The 15,500-nt window shown below is 45.5% G+C and overlaps 1 protein-coding gene across 3 annotated transcripts in view; it reads left to right on the forward strand.

Annotated features, from left to right (window-relative positions):
• The window catches only part of TMEM181 (transmembrane protein 181), a 67,622-nt gene that overhangs the window by 28,059 nt on the left and 24,063 nt on the right, over positions 1–15,500 (forward strand). For all 3 annotated transcript variants that reach the window (XR_007519737.1, XM_049904766.1, XM_049904751.1), the window contains exons 3-6: positions 1,423–1,475; positions 3,484–3,574; positions 5,211–5,332; positions 9,001–9,111. Coding sequence is in view for 2 of the 3 variants with exons in the window: in XM_049904766.1 (XP_049760723.1) it covers positions 1,423–1,475; positions 3,484–3,574; positions 5,211–5,332; positions 9,001–9,111 (377 nt within the window). In the remaining variant the exon portion in view is untranslated. The remainder of the gene's footprint in view (positions 1–1,422; positions 1,476–3,483; positions 3,575–5,210; positions 5,333–9,000; positions 9,112–15,500) is intronic.

Here is a 15,500-nt window from a genome sequence, read left to right on the forward strand (position 1 = left end):
AGTTTCTTCCCTGAAGTGGAACCTCAGGTTGGTGAAGGGACTGAGGAAGCTGAGGATGAGGCTGGCTGCTGAGGTGCTATTTACCTGATAGTGATGACGATGATGGCAGCTTGAGCCAAACTCTTCCTTCCCATTAAATATCAAAGAGGTAAAAATTACCTTAATCACAGCACAAGATATATCCATTCCCTTACTCTATTTCCACAGTTATTCTTCAAGGTTGGTAGGGGGGCTTAATATTCTCAGGGTATCCAGTCTCAGCGGGGCCTCAGCCAACCTTTGTTTGTGTCCACCCCCATCCGTGAGTATCCCCTACCTCTCATGTCTTAGATGCCCCGGAGTATCGCCAGCCTTCTCCACTGAGATGTGTCGGGATTTCCACGTCCCTTTCTGCTTCCCACAGAGGACACTCCCATCACTCTACTATGGGGTGAGGTTGTTAGGATTTCAGAGTGAGAAGTATCGTAGGGGCCATTGGGTTCATCACCCTCATTTTGCGATCCAGAAAGCTGAGTAAGCTAAGACCAGAGTCCAGGTGTTTGGGCTCCCCATCTTTCCAGGAAATTCTTTCTGGGTAACCAGACCACCTCACCTCCTGGGTGAGGAGTCTGCTCAGATGCAGCTTGTGTAAATACTAAGTCTCACTGTGCACACCGGCCCCTTCCTCCGTGGAGAACTTCCCCCTCAGCCTGCATAAATGCAGTCCAGGGACGGAGCTACCGGTAGGTCCACATGCTGCTTCCTTTTGCATGGAGGGTGGTTGGCAGCAGGCCACCCAAAAGCTGGCACCTCTCCTTGAGAGTGATGTGTTTATAGGGCAAACCCAGTTCTACGTTCAGTTAAAGTCGCATCCACAGGGTTCCCTTTGACTACTCTCTCAAGGTCAAAGCTCTGAGGAGTCATAATGTAGGAATCTGTGAAGCTCGTATGTCTATTTCTGGAAAAACTTTGAGTCCTTGTGTATGTTGTGCTTCTTCCTGGCCCTCCTGCAGCGTTTCTGCAGACTCGATTGGTTGGATGAATAGATAAGTGTGTCCAGATTTTTAGCAGAAGTCTGTACTTTACAAGCTATATATACCATATCTGCAGTTCGTGTTTTCTCTGGTTCACGTACTGTAGAGAAATCCCCCACTGAGAGGAAATGAATGGGGTTCCGCTCCTACAGGTCCCGTGGAAAGCAGCCAGATGGGTCATTCAGGCTTTGTTCACCTGTGTGTGCAGCCACGAAGTACAGCGAGGGATATTCCTGGGTGTGTGTGTATTTATATATTTTCCCTGGATATGGAACATCCCTAAAGACCAGGAAAATGAGACTACCTCCACATAATGTACGAGGCTTTCTTGGCTTGAAGAACAAGCCAGTAAATTAAATATTAATATAGGTGTAACCTGCTTTTGTTTCTTCTCTTTGTTACACTTTAGGGCCCAAAGTGATCCAGACTTCTGCAGCCAATTTTTCACTAAATAGCAAAAAGGTAAGATTGAATGGCAGCCAGCGGGACGTTGCAAACTACCAGGTCACTAGGAAATGGTCCTGTGTAGAGGGACCTTCGGTTCCTGGGTGGCACAAGCAGTTCACACTCAACTACAAACCTAAAAGTTGGCAGTTCAAACCCACCCAACGCCACAGTGGAAGGAAGGCCTGGTGATCTGCTTCCGCAAAGATTACAGCCAAGAAAACCCTGTGGGGCAGTTCTATACTGTAACAGGTGGGGTTGCCAGGAGTCGGCATTGACTCGATGGCAGTGGGTTTGATTTTGTTTTTATTTAGACAGGCCTGAGACAGACAGACCGCCTCGCCCCGACTCTTGTGTCTCAGGCAACGTGTGTTTCTTAATCCCCTGTCCCCTACTGGAGTAAATACCTCAGTTTTCAGGAAGGGTGGTGATATTGCCTCTTAGGGACAGTGGGTCACTTCCCAAGGGTAGGCACCCCCCCCGCCCCCGCTTCGTCGTGTCTGCAAGTGCTGTTAGATTACAAGATTGAGCCGTGACCGTGTCTGCCCCTGAATCCCCTGCACTTGCCCAAGTTAAGACCTGGTCTCCAGGTCAGGTTTCCGACAGGGACAGTACTTTGTAATGATTATTTCACGTGTCCTGCATGAACCCAGTTTAAACTAATCTTTTTAAATGTGCTTTGATTCTTCACTGTCTTTAGAGAAAAACAGTGGCCCTTCCAACGAGAGAATTTTGGTTTCCTTTAAGAAATACTAAACTACGAGAGTTCAGACAGCTAAACGCTTATTTTTCTGTGCCTCAAACGTACCGTCTTCATCCATAAGCTGAACACGTTGTCTTACTTTTTCATGGCCCTGTACGTGCGTTGTTTAAACCTGATCATTAGACTCCCAGTCCCACTTCTCTCTGTTCTACCACCCCCTCACTAGGTTTCTACCTTTACAGTTTCTCAAAAAGGCAAAAGGAAAAAAATGTCCTAAACCAAATACCTTTTAGTTCTCGTGTTTGAAAGGCCCTCTGCATAGCCCACTGGCACATTTTCGTCACACTTCTTTATTTCTCTAACTCCTGGGCTGATCCTCTGAGTTTCCTGACAGTGCTTTGGCCTTTTACCGTTTGGTTGCTTAGGTGCGAGTCTTTTTTTGACACTGAGAACAGCAACCATCCCACAGAATGGCTTGTTCCAAAGACGCCCTCACTGGGAAGGACAGTCGCACATCCTCCCCAAGTTTCACGGTCTGGCTGGCTTTCAGGCGAGTCCCTGGACACTGCATGTTTCACTGACACCCAGGCACAGTCACAGACATATTCAAACACAAAACCAACGTACATGTGTTCTCACAATCACAGACGTATTCAAACACAAAACCAATAAGTCTGTGTTTAAAGACCGTGCTTCAAGTAGCCCTTTTCTTTGGAACCATGGGTAGGCTCCTTAAACAACTTTCTTCTGAATCCCACAACTATTAGACACTAACACTGCTTTCCGAAAGACACTGCAGAAGTATGTTTGGCAACGTGGTCCCCTGTGTTTTTTCTCACCAGGGTCAGTAGGGCTTTCAGAAAGCTAAAATACCAGACCCTAAAGAGTGACAAGTCTGCACCCTGCTAAAGAAGTGATCCTGAGACAGATTAGCTTGAGGAGATGGGAGTGTTTCCTTGGGGTCCTTTGTTATCTTGTTACACATTTCCTCATCCTGTCCCTTTTCTGTTTTCCCCAAGCTGGCCTTGTCTTGGTATTAATGTAGGCCTGGTGCCTCATAGTTCCCGGTGGCGGGAACTGTCCTGCCTGTTTTGACGAGAGACCAGTGAGTGGCCGCAGTTAGCTAGTCCTTTCTAATTTTCTGGAAGGCAGAATTTCACTTAAGTTGTTGAAAGGAAACCCCCCACAGATCTGTTTGAGAGCTCAGGCCCAAACCTTTTCCACTCAGTGTGCATTTTGGGTGTTTAGGTGAAGTGTGTAGTAGTCTCACTGAAGAGGTCACATGGATTACTGAAGTTTTTTTTTTTTATCTTTTTGCCTCAGCTAAAGCCAATTCAAATACTTTCAAATCCACTGTCCACGTATAATCAGCAGCTGTGGCTGACGTGTGTCGTTGAGTTGAATCAATCGAAAGGTATGATGCCTGATATTCCGGGTGACTTTACTTTGTACAAAGCACCATATTTTAGAGGTTTTAGGGCCTTAAAGTGTTTGGACAAGATGATGAAGAAGAATGTTCATTATTTATTTATAAGATCAGCAAATTGGAAGCCCCTTCAACGTCCCGCAGGACTCAGTGCTTAGGGGGATCCTGGGCTTGTTACCGATGGTGGCCCAGTGTGGGAATGGGCAGGGCAACGGTTGAACAACATGGTGAACATAATTAATGCCCCCGAAGTGTGTGTGTGAAGGTTGTTGAAGTGGCCAATGTTTTGTTACGTATATATTTACCACAATTGAAAAGAAAAGAAAAAGAAAAATGCTCTCCAGTGGGACACAGCCAGTTGTGAACCAGCCCTCAGTCGGGTGCATGTTAGCTCAGCTCTGGGTGAACATGAGGGGGTGCTGCTGCTACCAGAGCCTTTTTCAGTGGGGGGCTGAGGATTCTGCCCCCCAGCATGTTTGGCAGTGTTTTGGAGATGGGATGCTACTAGCATGTAGTGGGTAGAGGTCAGAGCTGCTGCCAAACATCCGACAGCGCAGGGTAGCCCCACAACAGAGTGAACTGGACCAGACTCTGCCAAGTGACAAGGTTGAGAATCCCTGCCCTAAGGCACCCGTTGCTTCTGAGTAGTTAACTTCTGTTCGTCTAGAACGGGATAGTTAGGTGTCATCTTTGGGAGAATTGAGAAGACAGTCACCCAAATTATTTTCTGTGTTCTGTGGTTCGAATGGGGCATTCAGATTAAAAAAAAAATTTACAAAGCTGACCTCAGTAAATTAAGTAAAAAACACATACGTAAAAAAAAAAAAAAAAAATTATACTCCTTTTTTAAAATTTTGAACAGCAAGAATAAATTTTATATCACTATGTATTTGTGCTTAGAAAGTGGATGGACACAAAGTGTTACGTTTATCTCTAGGTGGTGGGATTGTAAGGTTTTAAATATACGTGTGTGTGTATGTTTTATAAAACCCATTGCCGTCGAGTGGATTCCAACTCATAGCGACCCTATAGGACAGAGTAATCTTTATGGAAGCAGACTGTCACATCTTTTTCCTGCAGAGCAGCTGGTGGATTCGAACCGCTGACCTTTTCGGTTAGCAGCAGAGAGCTTAACCACTGTGTCCCCAGGGTTCCCTAGTGTAAAATATACCTTTGTATACTTTGTTTTCTGATTCTTTAAAATGGGCATATAATCAGAAAAAAATAAGAAACCTACTATTTCAGCATAAAGCTAAAAACTCATGTGGAAAATGAAAAACTTTCATTAGCCATGAAGTATCTGTCCTTTGTAAAGTGAAACTCATGGGCCTGTCAGAAGTAGAGATTTTTACACAGGCCACTGGAGTAAGGAGTTGGAAGTAGAGCCAAGTAGGAAAGGCTTTACTTTGGTTGACAAATGTGAGGTTTTCCAATAAACCCAGGCTTACCATGGTTTAAATCCCTACCAGCTTGCCTGTGTGTTCCTGGCTGGCTCTAGGCAGCACACCTGTAGATGTGTGAGATGGTCCCTGACAGTGAGCTGGCAGCACACCTGTGCAGCTGTGAGGAAGGTGCCCGAGGTGGTCCCTGACACTTTTCCATTTCCCTCCTCTTTCTTTTGTAGAAACTTCTTTTCAGATGAGCTTTCCCATGACTGTTAAAGTAGATGGTGTAGCTCAAGATGGAACCGTAATGTTCATTAATAACAAAGTTCACAATCGGACCAGGACCCTCAGGTGTGCAGGGGTAAGTGCTTGTGACTGTTGCGTGATTGTTCACCGTGCTGTGCTGTCACAGGTCAGCGTCCCTGATGTCGTGGGCAGAGCACAGTAAGAGGCTTCTGAAAAAACGGAGTCATACCAAAGATGGCCTGGGAAACTCATGTCAGTTTACATGCTGATACTCTCATAGATTCTTAGAAAGTTACACCCGTGTGTGCACACACACACACACATGCACCCTGAGCACGTGACAACCCATTTGATTCTTTGTTGAACTTACTGTCTGGTGTGTCTTCAGGTGAATGTTTACAGGGCACCTGTTGCATTTGAAGGTCGGCCTCTGTTCCATGACCCCTGCTTGGCAGGGAGCACCAGTCAGGATTCAACCGGTGATTTGCAGCAGGGGGTCTTGTAGAGCATCGAAAACGGCAGCCTGTGCAATTTTAGGATAAGAAAAGCAACGTCAGAAAGCAGTTAGTGAGAGGTTTCTGTGGCCAGGCCAGCATGCCAGGTGCCGTCCATAGGTTAATACGGGAAGTAGGTGATTATGAGAGCTCTGTTTCATGCAAGCAGTTAGTGAGAGGTGTCTGTGGCCAGGCCAGCATGCCAGGTGCTGTCCACAGGTTAATACAGGAAGTAGGCGATTATGAGAGCTCTGTTTCATGCAGGAAGAAGCTGAAGCCTAGACAGGTCAAACCATAGGCCCAGGGTAACCTGTGAGAGGCCTGGGATTGAGCCCAGGGTCGTTTATTCCAGAGCTTGTGGCCTTAACCACTGTGCGTACCGCCTGCTCGTTAAAAGTGGAAATACTGGCCTTGTTCATCCGGGCAAGAAAGAACTCAGGTAGAGAAGGATTGGCGTCCCTTGGCTGGCCCCGTCCACTGTCCCTCTATCGACGTTCATAGAGGGTGGCGGAGGGGTCAGGACCAGGCACGCAGGGGGCTGGGTTGCTGACAGTGCCGACTGTGTCTCTCACAGCAGAATCTTTGAGGTGCCCACTTCTCCCGCTGCAGCAGCGCCAGCCCTGCTCTGTTAAGACTGTCAGCCTTGTCTCAGGAAGACCTCGAAGTCACCCGGTTCTTGTGTGAGCAGGACTAAGCCGGCTCAGAAATGCACCTTCCTCATCTGTAAAGTAGAGGCAGTGCAGTCTCCGCCTGTGGTGGGGGCCGTGGTGGGGTGTCTGGAAGCACCCTTGTAGACACGGCCTCTTCCTACTATGGCCATTAGTTCTGCTGGATGAGCAGGGGCTCTGGGTGGAGTGTCTGGAAGTGCCCTATAGACACAGTGGTCACCTTCTCCTAGCTGACATCTGTCTCTGTTGTACCTCGGCCCCTGGCACTGCCATTTCCCAGACAAGGCCACAATAAACAGTTGGTGAATGACTGTGTGACCCAAAGCTGGTGTCACTCATCCGGTCTGCCTGGGACTGAGGGGTTTGCCTGGACACAGAACGCTCGGTTTGAAAACTGGAAACCTTGGGCACGCTGGGACCAGCTGGTCATCCACCTGAAGCCTTTGTTTTTTTGACCCAGAACTAGCACTTTAAGGCTAGCTTGTCTGCACCAGGGGTCCTTGGGTGGCCTGCCATGCTGTCCCTGTAGTGTTTTCCTCTCCCATGTGGCCTTGCTTGGGTTTACACCATCACCTCCTTGGGAGCGTCTCTCTTCTCTTGTTCCCTCCCCACCGATGACACAAGGAACCCTGCAAGGAGCATTGTCCTGCCTTCCCACACCCAGGTTCTGATGTTAGAGAGAGAATTCACCACTCTTTATATCAGAGGTGGTCCCCGACTTATGATGGGTTTCAGTTCTGATGACTCCATATTAAGTCGGTTCTGACATAAGTCAAACACCTCTTTTTTTTTTTTTTTTTAGTTTTCATTATTATTGCTTTTATTATCAGTGTCTTTATAAATCTGAGCTTTATTTGTCTTGGGGGTTGGCATGAGAATGGTAACATAAGCAAATTATGCACTGCAGCGTTGTATGTTGTACATGTTACTAAGGACAAAATGTAAAAAAAAAGAGTACGGCTATGTGTATAGTCCGTCATAACTCGGTAAATCGAATACGTCCTAAGTCGGGGACTTCCTGTGCATTTTTTTTTCTTTTAAATGTGAAAACCCCACCGTCTGCTTTGGTAGCATAGTCGTCCGCACTTTGCAGGTGAGAGAGCGGGGGTGCTTTCACACAGTGCTTTTCAGGAGTGCGTCGTAACCGGTAGCAGAACCATGGCTTGACCTTGCGACCCCAAATCCTCAGGTGGTTTTACTGTAACTTTTTAATTTAAAGATATGTGCAGCCTGAGATAACTCTGTTTAGTTAAAACATCCCTAAAATCCATGCAGATTCTTAAACTTGTACGGAGTGCTTCTCTGTCCAGGAGCAGTGTCCGTAGATGTGAACCTGTTGGTCCCTGATCGTGTCGAGGCCCTGGCTGCCCCCCTCTGCACCGTCCTAGCACCAACCACCGTCCTAGCACCAACCACCGTCCTAGCACCAACCACCGTCCTAGCACCAACCATCGGGTGGAAAGGTGGCTTGGTTTTGTTTAGACCAGGACCACATACTCCAATGCCTGGAGGGCAGGTGGCCAGGACACCAGAGGAGACCTCGCAGCTCAGTTGCCGTTGACGTGTGCCTCAGACCTTCAGACGTGGTGGGCTGGAGGGGGGCCTGGGGTCAGTGGGGCGTGTGTCCCATTGCAGGGACAGCCGGCCAGGCCTGAGGACTGCCACTAAAGGGCAGGATGAGGCTGCAGGGTTTTTTAAATTTATTTATTTATTTTTGTCGTTACTGAGAATATACACAGCCAGAACACACCAATTCAAGTTTCTGCATGTACAATTCAGTGACATTGATTATGTCCTTTGAGTTGTGGAACCATTCTCAGCCTCCTTTTCTGAGTTGTTCCTCCGCCATTAACATAAACTCACTGCCTCCTAAGGCTCCTATTTAATCTTTCAAGTTGCTGTTGTCAGTTTGATCTCACATAGATAGATCTTAAAACAGTATAATGCTCAAGGCAGACATTCTTTACTGTTGTTGTTAGGTGCCATCGAGTAGGTTCCAACTCATAGTGACCTTATGTACAAGAGAACTAGACACTGCTTAGTTCTGCACCATCCTGACAATCGTTGCTATGTTTGAGCCCATGGTTGCAGCCACTGTGTCTAGTCCATCTTGTTGCAGGGGGTTCCTCTTTTTCACTGGCCCTCTACTTTACCAAGCATGAGTCCGTCTCCAGGGACTGGTCCCTCCTAAACTATTGTTTGGTTTATCCACTCTGCGTCATGACAGTGATGGCAGAAGGGGGCCCACGAGGCAGAGCTAGGTGCGTGTCTGATTCATGGTGTCTCGGCTTACATCCCAGCCCACCCGCAGAAACATCAGGTCTGTGTGACTGTGTTAATGCATTTTACAGGCGATACGTGATTTTGAATCATCTGAAGTGAAAAGATTCTAGTGATTTTAAATCATATGTTATTTGTGCCCAAGTAATAGCCATTTGGTTCTTTCTTTCCAAGGCCAATTTTTTGGCTGGCGTCAGACTTATTCTGGAGTTTCGGCGAGTTCTCTGGCGGTAATCGGTTCTGAGCACCTGTTGTTGATGTGCTTCTTCGCGGGTCGGTTGGTGGGAGAACCAATCTTGCTTGCTTTGAGTGAGAGCAAAATCTGCCTTGTGTATTTGCAGAAATGTGCAGAAATTATCGTGGCTCACCTTGGCTACCTGAATTACACACAGTATACAGTGACTGTGGGATTCGAACACCTGAAGTTGAGCATCAAGGAGATGAACTTCACAGTGAGTAGACCAGCTGCTGGCAGGTGTTTCCATGGCTCAAGTGTTTGCTCCATTCTTTTGTTGAATTACTGAAATGAATCTTGGCATCTAAACAGTGTTATTTTGGCAGTTGAAAACTTGTAAAGTTAAAAAAAATGATAGCAAAACCACGATTTCTTAAGTATACAGAGCCAAGACTAGTTTGAAGAAACAGCGTAGAAGTCGGAAAACCTCAGTGGTGTTGTGAGATTCAGAGGCAAGAGACTGGAGTGGTGTCTGGGGGAAGGTGACTGCGAGGTTGCCAGGCGCAATCTCCTGCGAAGGCAGGGTGCCCTCCTCCAGCTCTGAGAGTGTCCTTTGAGCCTGCCGGAAGCGCTGGTGATGGGGTGCACTGCTTCCGGCAGCCTGCCCCCCAGTCACATAGCTCTGTGAGACTTTTCCTTCTTTTCAAATTGTTTTATTGTAACAAAACATTTGCCAATTCAACATTTTTTGCATGCCCACTTGGGTGACATTGATTATGTTCATCACCCTGTGCAGCCATCAGCACCGTCCATTTCCAAATCATTCCATCACCGTTGACGGAAGTTCGGTGCCCCCCAGCCCTGACTTCCCCTTTCCCTTTCATGAAATGAGTAAGCTGGTTACAAAATAGGATAGATAGCACCAACCATAAACTGATTTATAAAAAGAAAAGAAAAAAAAATAATCAAAAATGTTTATAGAAAACTGTCTAGAGTGCTGTGTCTTGGTGCTGGGATTAATGCTTAGTTTCTTCTTTGTTTTCCTCTACCTCCCATAATGAACTTTTGTTACCTTTATAATCGGAAGAAAAAATTACTTAAAAAAAAGACCCTGAGACGACAAGGGATGCCCCAGAGCCACGGTAGCCACTCACTCCCAGCTACTGAAGAGCCGCATGGAGCTGTGTTTGCTCTGTTTTGGCCTCCAGCGTCCTTGGAGAATTGCGATTTAACGTTGTGTCTTCAGCCGTATAGAGATGCATGAAGAAGTTAGATAACCTTATGCAAAGTGTCCCTGCATCTTCTGTAAACTTGCTGGTGGAGGCAGCACCCATTGTATCAGGACCTCGAATCCTAACTTCCAAGCAGAATTCCTTTGACTGTTGTAACTACTTTTATGAGCTAATGAAGGCTGTATGCTCCTCACGTTTCTCTTTTGGTATTGGCTGCTAGAAATTCCAAAACAAGTCAAAGGGTCAGCTGCAGTAATTGCCACCATCCTGCTTAGGGTTCTGGTATAAAATTAGCTACCTTTTTTTTTTTTTAATTTTGCGTTTCCAGAAACTTTTAAAATTGCTTCTTTCTAATGTGGCTATGCCTTACAAGCTGTCTTTAGACCTTTTTGGAAGCAAATTAAGTATAATGAATAAATACATCTTAAAAAATATTTTAGCAATAGTACTACATGCCACTAGAAAGGCTAAAATGAAAAAGAAGATGCCAAACGTGGGCAAGGATGTAGGAGCTCGCGCACTGCTGGTGAAAGTGCAAACCGGTGCGGCCAAAATGTGTGCGTTCGAATCTCTGTAGCGGTACAGTTCGTAACCGCCCCCAACCGCAGACTCTGTCCCTCAGTAGGTGAACGAATAGGCACCTTGCGGCATGTTCCTGTAATGGAATACCTCACCGCAATGAGGAGGTGCGATTACCGCTGGGGGCAGCGTCATGGGTGACTTTCACAGGCATCATGTTGGAAGAAATAAGCCGACTACAAGATAGTACCTAGTGTATGATTCCATTTCCATAAATCACATTAGTATTACTCTTGAGTAGCCCAGTGACTCCAGGGGGCACGAAGGGAGGGGCTTCTGCGGTGCTGCTGATGCCCTGTTTCTTGCCCAGGACGCTGTTCACACAGGTGTGTTCACTTCGTGGCTGTTCATTAAGCCGTGCAGTTAGGACACGTACACTTCTTTGTCTGCGTGTTACTCTTCCAGTAAAAACTTAGAAAAAGATGCACTTTAAAAACCGGAGCTCTCAATTACACAATGAAGCAGTAGATCATTGTCAGAAAGAACCAGAAACCCCGAGTCCATCGGCACGCTGCCTCTGCAGCCAGGTCAGCTTCTTTGGGTGATCCCTGCTGCTTCAACAGAATCATTTGTGGGTATTCTGACAGAATTTAACTTTTTGAGGATAAAACAATATACTTTTCTTCACTGTGATTTTAAGGACGTTTTATGAAATTTTTTTCTGATGGTGACTTTTTTCCACTTGTCAGTTGTGTCTCTCCTTTAAATCCAGACATGTATCATACTTTATTTGAGTATTTACATCAGTTAGTGGCTCATAATCACTGCAAGCACACATTGGAGATACTGTGGGTTCAGTCTCAGACCACCACAATAAAGTGAGCGTTGCAGTAAGGCAAGTCACCCGCGTTTTTTGGTTTCCCAGTGCATATGAACATTATGTTTACACTATGCTGTAGTCATTTAAGTGTGCAATAGCATTATATCTAAAAAAAAAAAAGTACATACCTTATTTAGAAAAGACTTTATTACTAAAAAGTGCTAACCATCATCTGAGCCTTCAGCAAGTCGTAGTCTTTTTGCTGATGGGAGGTCTTGCCTCTGTGTTGATGGCTGCTGACTGAGCAGGGTGGTGCTTGCTGAAGGTTGGGGTGGCTGTGGCAATTTCTTAAAATAAGGCGACTGAGAAATTTGCCTCATTGATTGAGTCTTCCTTTCATGAAAGATTTCTCTGTAGCATGTGATGCTGTTTGATAGCATTTTTCCCACAGTAAAACTGCTTTCAAAGTTGGAGTCAGTCCTCTCAAACCCTGCTGCTGTTTCATCAACAAAGTTTATGTCACATTCTAAATCCTTTGTTGTCATTTCAACAATGCTCACAGCATCTTTACCAGAGGTAGATTCCATCTCAAGGAACCACTTTCTCTGTTCATCCATACGAAGCAACTCCTCATCAGGTAAAGTTTTGTCAGGAGATTGTAGCAATTCAGTCACATCTTCAGGCTCCACTTCTAGTTCTCTTGCTGTTTCCACCAGCTCTGCGGTTACTTCCTCCGCTGGAGTCCTCAACTCCTCAAAGTCACCCATGAGGGAGGGCTAGAATCAGCCTCTTCCAAACTCCTGTTAATGTTGATATTTTGACCCTCTCTCATGAACCAGGAATGTTCTTAGTGGCATCTAGAGTGGTGAACCCTTCCCAGAGGGTTTTCAATGTACTTTGCCCAGATTCATCACAGGAATCGCTGTCTATGGCTGCTATAGCCTTATAACATTTATTTCTTAAATAATAAGACTTGAAAGTTGAAATTACTCCTTGATCCATGGGCTGCAGAATGGGTGTGTTTTTAGCAGGCGTGAAAAGAACATTAATTTCCTTGTACGTCTCCCTCAGAGCTCTTGGGTGACCAAGGTGCATTGTTAATGGGCAGTCATGTTTTGAAAGGAATCTTTTTTTCTGAGCAGTAGATCTCAACAGCAAGCTTCAAATATTCAGTAAACCTTGTAAGCAGAAGTGCTATTATCCGGGCTTTGTTGTTCCCATTTATAGAGGCAGAGTAGACTTAGCATAATTCTTAAGGGCCATAGGATTTTCAAAATGGTAAATGCGTGTTGCTTCAACTCAAAGTCACCGGCTGCATTAGCCCCAAACAAGAGAGTCAGCCTGTCCTTTGAAGCTTTGAAGCCAGACGCTGACTTCTCTCTGGCTGTGACAGTCAACCTAGATGGCATCTTCTTCCAGTTTAAGGCTGTTCTGTCTACACGGAAGCTCTGTGGTTTGGCGTGGCCGCCCTCATCAGTTGTCGTAGCTGGATCTCCTGGAGGACTTGATGCAGCTTCTCCGTCGGCGCTTGCCGCTTCACCTGGCGGTTTTATGTTACGGAGACGGCTTCTTTCCTTAAACCTCGTGAACCAACCTCTGCTAGCTTCAGACTCTTCTTCTGCAGCTTTCTCAGGTCCCTCAGCCTTCACAGAATTGAGGAGAGCTAGGGTCTTGCTCTGGATTAGGCTTTGGCATACGGGAATGTTGTGGCTGGTTTGATCTATCCGGACCACTAAGACTTTCTCCATGGAAGCAATAAGGCTGTTTGGCTTTTCTTACCACTTGTGTGTTCTCTAGAGTAGCATTTTGAATTTCCGTCAAGAACTTGTCCTTTGCGTTCACAATTTGGCTTACTGTTTGGCACAAGAGGCCAAGCTTTTGAACTATCTCAGCTTTCGACATGCCTTCCTCACTAAGCTTAATTATTTTTAGCTTTTGGTTTACGTGGGAGACATGCGACACTGCCTTTCACTTGGACACTTAAGGCCATTATAGGGTTATTAATTGGCTTAATTTCAATACTGTCATTTCTCAGGGGATAGGGAGGCCCAAGGAGAGGAAGAGAGACGGGGGACGGCCGGTCAGTGGAGTAGTCAGAACACACACAACGTTTATCGATTAAGTTTTCTGTCTTACACGGGTATGGTTTGTGACGCCCCAAGACAATTACAATAGTAACTTCTAGGATCACTGATCATGGATCACCATAACAGATAAAATAATAATGAAAAAGCTTAAATATTGTGACAGTTACCAAAATGTGACACAGAGACATGAAGTGAGCACATGGGTTTAGAAAAATGGTGCCAATAGACTTGCTCAACGCAGGGTTGCCACAGACCTTCAATTTGTAAAAAATGCAATAATTGCGAAGCATAATAAACTAAAGTGCAATAAAAGGAGGTCTGTCTGTACTATGACTGTTCTGCAAATGTTAAAAAAAAAAAACCCCAAACCCACTGCTGTCGAGTCGATTCTGACTCTAAGCAACCCTCTAGGACAGAGTAGAACTGCCCCATGGGGTTTCCAAGGCTGTAAATCTTTATGGAAGCAGACTGCCACATCTTTCTCCCGTGGAGTGGCTGGTAGATTTGAACCACCAGCCTTTTAGTTAACAACCAAGTGCTTTAACCACTGCACCACCAAAAAGAAACCAAATCAAACCTGTTGCTGTGGAGTTGATTCCAACTACAACGAGCCCGTAGGACAGAGTAGAACTGCTCCGTAGGTTTCCAGGGAGTGGCTGGTGGATTCAAACTGTGGACCTTTTGGTTAGCAGCCAAAGTCTTAACCACTGTGCCAACAGGGCTTCCAAAAATCTGATGTTCTACCAACTGAGCTATCCAGGCCCAACAATACCCCTCTGCAAATGATACTGTTACAAAATTTATATACTATAACCATAATCATTGTAGTTGTACTATATTTTAGATTTATATTAACAGCGATTTTTTTTTTTTTACTGGACTTTTGCTATTTGCCAGGTACCGTGCTAAACTTTTTATATGCCTCATCATATTTAAATGTTATGGTACTTCTACGAAGCAAGTAATGTCATTGCTGTTTGGTGCCATTGAGTTGGTTCTGACTCGTGACGACCCCAAGTACAACAGAATGAAACATGCCCAGCACTGTGCCATCCTCACAATCATTGCTGTTTGGTGCCATTGAGTTGGTTCTGACTCGTGACGACCCCAAGTACAACAGAATGAAACATGCCCAGCACTGCGCCATCCTCACAATCATTGCTGTGCTTGAGCCCATTGTTGCAACCGCTGTGTCAGTCCATCTTGTCGAGAGTCTTCCTCTCTTTCACTGACCCTCTACTTTACCAAGCTTGATGTCCTTCTCCAGGTACTGGCCCCTCCTGATAACATGTCCAAAGTACATGAGACGAAGTCTTGCCATCCTCGCTCTTCTAAGGAGCATTCTGGCAGTACTTCTTCCAAGACAGATTTGTTCATTCTTCTGGAAGTCCATGGTATATTCAGTATTCTTCGCCAACACTATAATTCAAATACGTCAATTCTTCTTTGGTCTTCCTAATTCATTGTCCGGCTTTTACATGCATATGAGATGATCGAAAATACTATGGCTTGGTTCAAGCCCACCTTAGTCCTAAAAGTGACATCTTTGATTTTCAACACTTTAAAATAGGTCTTTTGCAGCCGACTTGCCCAGTGCAATATGTCATTTGATTTCTAGACTGCTGCTTCCATGGGTGTCGATTGTGAATCCAAGTAAAATGAAATCCTTGACAACTTCAATCTTTCCTCTGTTTGTCATGATGTTGCTCGTTGGTTCAGTTGTGAGGATTTTTGTTTTCTTTATGTTGAGGTGCAATCCATACTGAAGGCTGTGGTCTTTGATCTTCATTAGTAAGTGCTTCAAGTCCTCTTCACTTTCAGCAAGCAAGGATGTGTCTTCTGGGTATCGCAGGTTGTTAATGACTTCCTCCAAACCTGATATCCTGTTCTTCTTCGTACAGTCCAGCTTCTTGAATTATTTGTTCAGCATACAGATTGAATAAGTATGGTAAAATAATACAACCTGATGCACACCTTTCTTGACCTTAAACCACATAGTATCCCTTTG

The sequence above is a fragment of the Elephas maximus genome, chromosome 1 (assembly GCF_024166365.1).
Source record: "Elephas maximus indicus isolate mEleMax1 chromosome 1, mEleMax1 primary haplotype, whole genome shotgun sequence".
In the NCBI taxonomy this organism is placed as follows: domain Eukaryota; kingdom Metazoa; phylum Chordata; class Mammalia; order Proboscidea; family Elephantidae; genus Elephas; species Elephas maximus.